The 6,291-nt window shown below is 43.6% G+C and overlaps 1 protein-coding gene across 2 annotated transcripts in view; it reads left to right on the top strand.

Moving 5' to 3' along the window:
- The window catches only part of ERICH5 (glutamate-rich 5), a 28,965-nt gene continuing 22,674 nt past the window's right edge, over positions 1 to 6,291 (top strand). The window contains exon 1 of one of the 2 annotated variants that reach the window (XM_011952731.1): positions 1 to 416. In XM_011952731.1, coding sequence (XP_011808121.1) covers positions 359 to 416 — 58 coding nt within the window. In that variant the 5' untranslated portion in view covers positions 1 to 358. The remainder of the gene's footprint in view (positions 417 to 6,291) is intronic. The other variant, XM_011952732.1, reaches the window with a different exon arrangement.

Here is a 6,291-nt window from a genome sequence, read left to right as displayed (position 1 = left end):
CCCCCTGACATCCTCCCTATCCCCGCTTTAGGGACTTTTCCTCTCTGACTGTGCCATACCCTCCACCGTCTCCCCTCCTGCCTCCTGGGATCCACTTGTCCCTGCCCTCCTCTGCGTCCTGACCCTCCCGCTCTCTTCCGCTCTGCCCTCTGTGGCTCCTTCCACCTCCTGCCAGCTACCTTTCTCCTCCAGGTGCGCACCCCTACGCCTAGCTCCGCTGCGCGCTTGCGCTCTACGCCCAAGGGAGCCGGGCTGCAGAGCTGGAGAAACTTCCGCGGCTACCGGTGCGGTTGCCTTCGGATCCCGGCTCCAGGCCGACACGCGCGCGGGGCTGAGACAGGTGACTGCGCTCCCCGAGATGGGCTGCTCCAGCAGCGCCCTCAACAAGGCCGGCGACAGAAGCAGGTTCCCTAGCGGTGAGCAGGGGACCGGCGCCGCCGGCGTCCGGGCTGGGGACTCGGGTGGGCTAACTCCCCGGGAGGTCCAAAGGGTGTGCCCCGTGTCCACCCCGCCTGGCAGGAGCCGGGCCTCGCCACGGAGGATGCCAGCAGAACCCGGGACAAAGCGCGTTTCCTCCCGAATCTGGAGCGGCGCTGCTGTGACCGCGGGTGCGGCGGCCCTGGTACGCTCCGCAGCGCTCGCTGCCGGACGCTGGGGGCCCGAGGCCCGGCGCTGGACTCACCCTGTCGGCTGATGGAATCTCGGGGAGTTGGTGTTGAAGCCCTAAGGCGGTTAGCCTCGGCATTGCCTTAAACACAGGAGAAATGTCCTATCAAGGCCTTCTCCCAAGGCTGGGGGCCGTGACTGACGCCTGCAATCTCAGCACTTTTGGGAGGCTGAGGCGGGGCGATCGCTTGAGACCAGAAGTTCGAGAACAACTTGGGTAACAAAGCGAGATCTTCCACTCCCCCGTCTCTACTAAAACAACAACAAAAATCACTTTTCCCCATTTACGCCTCCCATTAGCGTTTCAGCATCAAAGACGGCAAAAGATGAGGAGAATCCAGAGGATTCTCCTCCATCAAATGGGTCCCTCCACTCTGAATAGGTCCCCTATCTTTGACTTAAGTATCCATTGAGAAGTATGTGTAATCAAAAGTGGTCATCACTGACTCTTGCTGAAGAAACTCAACAAGGACATTTTGAGCATCTACTATATAATACCCCAGCGCTTGCCTAGATGCTGGAGATACAAGTGACCGTTTGTGGAGATTGAGGGTGGAGGAGACAGACAAGAAACACGTGAAACGATTGGCTAAGATCGTTTCTGACAGAGATAAGTACTGTGAAAAGTATACACGCAGATCCATGAATTAGAGAATGGGTTTTACAGCCAACTCACTTTTCTTAGATTTTGAATGTCTAACATTTTGGACAATGCTATGGAAGTTAAGCAAACTCCGTCAAGGTACTTTACAGTCTTCTGCAAGGCGAACTTTAGTGGGGATTTTGTACTGGAGTGAATTCCTTTTCACAGATCTCTTAGCACCTTGTGTTATTGCAGTAACAGAAAAGTCTTCCTCTCTGATGTTGTTGGTAGAGCGCACCAGATGGTCATGAATGCTTTTCAAAGCTCAGCTGCTGTGTCCTAGTCAGGAATACGTTGTGTTTCTATTATTTTTGTGGTGTATGATAGTTTATTTCTAGTTTCCATAGATAATAGAAAGCAATGATAAGTCAGGAAGTAAACAAAAAATTAAAAACATTATGAAAGTGATTCCAAACCCCTTCTCACTGACAACAATGTGAAAAGATGGAAAAATTCATTTATAATGCACAGTGCTCACTAACTTTTCTCCTAAAGAGCCCAGAGCTTCCATACCCTCAACGAGAGGCCAGAGCAAGCTGTTTCTCCAATGTTTCATGTTTTATGTTATGAAAGTAAGTAGAGTTTTGCATTCTGTTCTCTGATAAATTTTTGTGGGTTTCAATATGAAAAGTTGAGGGAAAATGGATGCTTCAGGAAGATACATTTTATTATTCTGACTTCTCTTAACCCCTGCTGTGCTTCAGTTATGCTAGGAGGAGCATCCTGGTTTAACAAGCAGAGTACTGAGTCACCATTACATAGTTCTAAACTGATTAAAACATGTATTTCAGGGAATGTAACTCTCGGGGCAAAAGTATTCAGTAGGTGGAGTGCAGTTTTTAATCCTCTCAGAAAATAATGAATAACTTTATCTTAAAAATATTTTATCATCAATATTGATAACTATTCCACTTGAGTTATACTCTTCCATTTTTTATTCTAGAACTCATTGCTGTTCTGAGTTTTCACAGATGTTGTTATGGAAGAGGTGTTAAAACACCTGACAACCAGTTCTAGCCTTTAGAAAATTAACCTAATATGCTGCATAAATTGCTCAACACACACGTTGAATCAATCAACAGGTCTATTTGCTTCTGACCCTCGATCAAACAATACTCTCTTGTAATTAGATACTATTCTGTGTTCGTCAACATTTCAACTTCATGATCTTAGGCCCAATAAATAATTCATTCCTGTTTCTGCATCTTTAAACTTCTTTAAATACTATGTACAACCCCAAGCTTGAGTGTACATACTTTTAGACAAAAACAGTCCAAGTTTATTATGTGTCTGGTACATGCATTTATTCACTGTACTCTCAGTGCCTAACAATACTTGACATATAATAGGTCCTCAGTAATGATTTGTTGAATGAATTACTTCATTTAATCCTTATAACAATGTTATGGCTAAATATTATGGTTGTCCTGTTTTTACAAATAAGAGTAAATAATTTACCCAAGGTCACAGGGCTCCTAAGAATCAGAGCTGGTGCTTTGAACTCATATGCTTTGCTGGGCACAGAGGCTCATGCCTGTAATTCCAGTGGCTCTAGAGGCTGATGGGAGAGGATTGCTTGAGGCCAGGAGTTCAAGACCAGCCTGGGAAACATAGTAAGACCTTGTATCTAAAAATTTTTTTTAAAAAATTAAAACATGTATTTCAGGGAGTGTAACTCTTGGTGGTACAGACCGAAAGTCCCAGCTACTCAGGAGGCTGAGGTGAGAGGATTGCTTAAGCCCAGGAGTTCAAGACTGCAGTGAACTCTGTTTGAGCCACTACACTTCAGTCTGGGCAACAGAGTGAGACTCCATTAAAAAAAAAAAATGAACCTATATGTTTAAACCAACTTCTGCTAACGAGATGTAAATCTGTTTTTGCCTCAGATCACTCTGGATCCCCATTAGGTGTGTGGTCACCCACTATAAAAACAGTGAAATCAATACGATAAACACATTATACTATATATCTTTTTTTTTTTTCTTAGATGGTGTTTTGCTCTTGTTGCCCAGGCTGGAGTGCAATGGCGTGATCTTGGCTCACTGCAGCCTCCGCCTCCCAGGTTCAAGCGATTCTACTGCCTCAGCCTCCCAAGTAACTGGGATTACAGCCGTGCACCACCACACCCAGCTAATTTTGTATTTTTAGTAGAGATGGGGTTTCTCCATGTTGGTGGAACTCCTGCCCTCAGGTGATCCACCCATCTCAGCTTTCCAAAGTACTGGGATTAAAGGCATGAGCCACTGTGCCCAGCCTATACTATATATATTATTTAGGGATAGAATAATCCCTTATTATGATTCTAAATATTAGTCTAATCCCTAAATAAGATATATAGTATAATGTGTTATACAAATATTATATATTTATTTTATTTTTTATTTAAAAAATTGAGACAGGGTCTTGCTATGTTGCCCAGGCTGGTCTTGAACTTCTGAGCTCAAGTGATCCTCCCACCTCGGCCTCCCAAAGTGCTGGGATTACAGGTATGAGCCACTGTGCCCAGCCTATGTTATAAATTTAAATTAGACAGCAGCTACTAGTAGGCAGACATTAGGTTGCACAGGAATAATCTATTCTACTGATTATGTGGGGACATTTGCCCTGACCCATTAGACACTGAATCTCACAGAGCTTCTTCCTATTGCCTCCCAAGATGACTGATCAGATAGGTGTGTGTTTTGGGGAGAGCAGAATTGGAGACTCTGATTGCAAACAATTATCCAGTGCTCCTCAAAGCGTAGAACAGTGCCTCATATGTGGTAGTCACACATCGATTTTTATGACGTGCCCTGAAGTGTGTGAGAAAAGAGATTTTCTTTCCAAAGGATAATCAGACAGATTAAGTTTGGAATTTCTTGTGTTTGTGGAAGCAAGTTTTAAATATTAGGACAATTTCTGTTCTTTTGAGTGTCCTGAGGATCCGATGCAATCTGAACGCAAAGGTTTTATTGACTCCACAGACCTTAATGTGCCCGAAGGTGTCTAGACGTTCACATCCAAACCCTCCTCCCAGTGTTCCTAGCCCTCTGCTAACATGGATAATCATTGCTCAATTCTTTCATAATATAAATGCGATCTGTTTTGGCAGACTTCTTTCCAAGGTGTTACAGCCCAAGCACCAAACATGGACAAAGTCAATAGGTGGTAATTATTGACAAGTTCATTGCTAGGTTAATGTGTACATTTCCACTGACAGCTATAATCATTTGTTTGTTTTAACCTGAACTTTCACTAGCTGCTTGCTGTCCATGCTGCCTAGGCAATCAGATGAAGCTCGAATTTCACACAGTTATGTGAATTGTTCTTTGTACTGCGGTCATACCTTCAGTTTTCACCCAATATTTCACACTGTGACATCTAGTTAGGTCATCTGGTCCTAACTACACAAAAGTTTTCCTTTTGAATTGAAGAAGAAACTTCATTAACATTAAACTTAATTTGTTTAGGCTTTTCTTGCATATATAAATTATATAAATTTTTTTTCTTTCAAATGTGTGCCTTCGTGTCCTTTCTGGAGCCTGGCACGTAAATAGCATTTGGTATGTCTTTGTGGTAGGCCTGGCGATTGCATACAGCTAATTGAAATGGAATAAAAAAAACTACATACGCCGGGTGCGGTGGCTCAAGCCTGTAATCCCAGCACTTTGGGAGGCCGAGACGGGCGGATCACAAGGTCAGGAGATCGAGACCATCCTGGCTAACACGGTGAAACCCCGTCTCTACTAAAAATACAAAAACTAGCCGGGCGAGGTGGCGGGCGCCTATAGTCCCAGCTACTCCGGAGGCTGAGGCAGGAGAATGGCGTAAACCTGGGAGGCGGAGCTTGCAGTGAGCTGAGATCCCGCCACTGCACTCCAGTCCGGGCGACAGAGCGAGACTCCGTCTCAAAAAAAAAAAAAAAAAAAAACTACATACATGGTTCAAAAATGTGAAAATACTTGGAAAAGTCAGGCCGGAAAAGTACACCTTCCACCCCATCCTCATCATCTATTTAGTTCGAATCACACACATGAATAAACACTTATTATTTTAGGGGTTTTTTGGGTATATTCTTTCAAAGTTTCTTTATGCTTTGCAAATATTATTTCCTTCTCTCATCTTTATTTATAAAATGTAGTATACTATACCCACTGTTCCTCACTTTGTTTTTTTTACCTAACACTATGGAGATTTTTCCATGTTGATATATAGGGAACTTCTTTCTTCGTGTTTATACCTGCATAATAATTTCTTCCTTGATTTATTTAACCAGTCCCCTATTGAGGGACATTTAATTTGTTTACAGTCTTTTCCTGTTGCAGACAAGACTGCCATGAATTCCTTTGTGCCTACATCATTTTGAATGTGTGCAAGTATATCTGTAGGACAGTTTCCCAGGAGTGGCATTACTAGGTCAAAATACGCACTGATAATTTTGATAGATAACTGCCTAAATGTGTTCTGTAAGAGTTGAAGCAGTTTACACTGTCATCAACGATAAAGTAAATCTCTTTCTAAAGTGGAAAACTTTCAGACATTTGGGTAATCACATCGAAACATAGACGTGGGACAGAAGTCAGGAGACAAGGAAGGAGCACGCACTTGGTTTCAGGTGCTTTAGTTTGTGATCTCATTTAATCCTCACAATAGCCTTAAAACACAAACATTAGTTGCACCAAATACAGCTAGAAAATGGAAGCTTAGTGCAGGTAAGTCACCTGCCCTGGTCTCAGAGCTAGTAAGTCTAGTAAGCCTACTTACTAGATGGATAGATGGACCTGGGGCACATGGCTAACTTGTGTGACTCCAAAGCCCCTGTTCTTTTCACAACTTCCAGTTCCATCTGGGATCTGATCCTAGTTCTGCAAGAAACCTGTAGTGTGGCCTTACACATAGAACACATGCAATCAGCTGAGTGTGGACGCTTGAGTCTGTAATCCCAGCTACTTGGGAGGCTGAGGCAGGAGAATCAGGAGGTCAAGCACCACTGTACTCCAGCC

Source organism: Colobus angolensis, unplaced genomic scaffold (genome assembly GCF_000951035.1).
Source record: "Colobus angolensis palliatus isolate OR3802 unplaced genomic scaffold, Cang.pa_1.0 Scaffold349, whole genome shotgun sequence".
NCBI classification, from domain to species: Eukaryota; Metazoa; Chordata; class Mammalia; order Primates; family Cercopithecidae; genus Colobus; species Colobus angolensis.
Note: the sequence above shows the minus strand (reverse complement) of the source record. Positions and strands in the feature narration are given on the sequence as shown.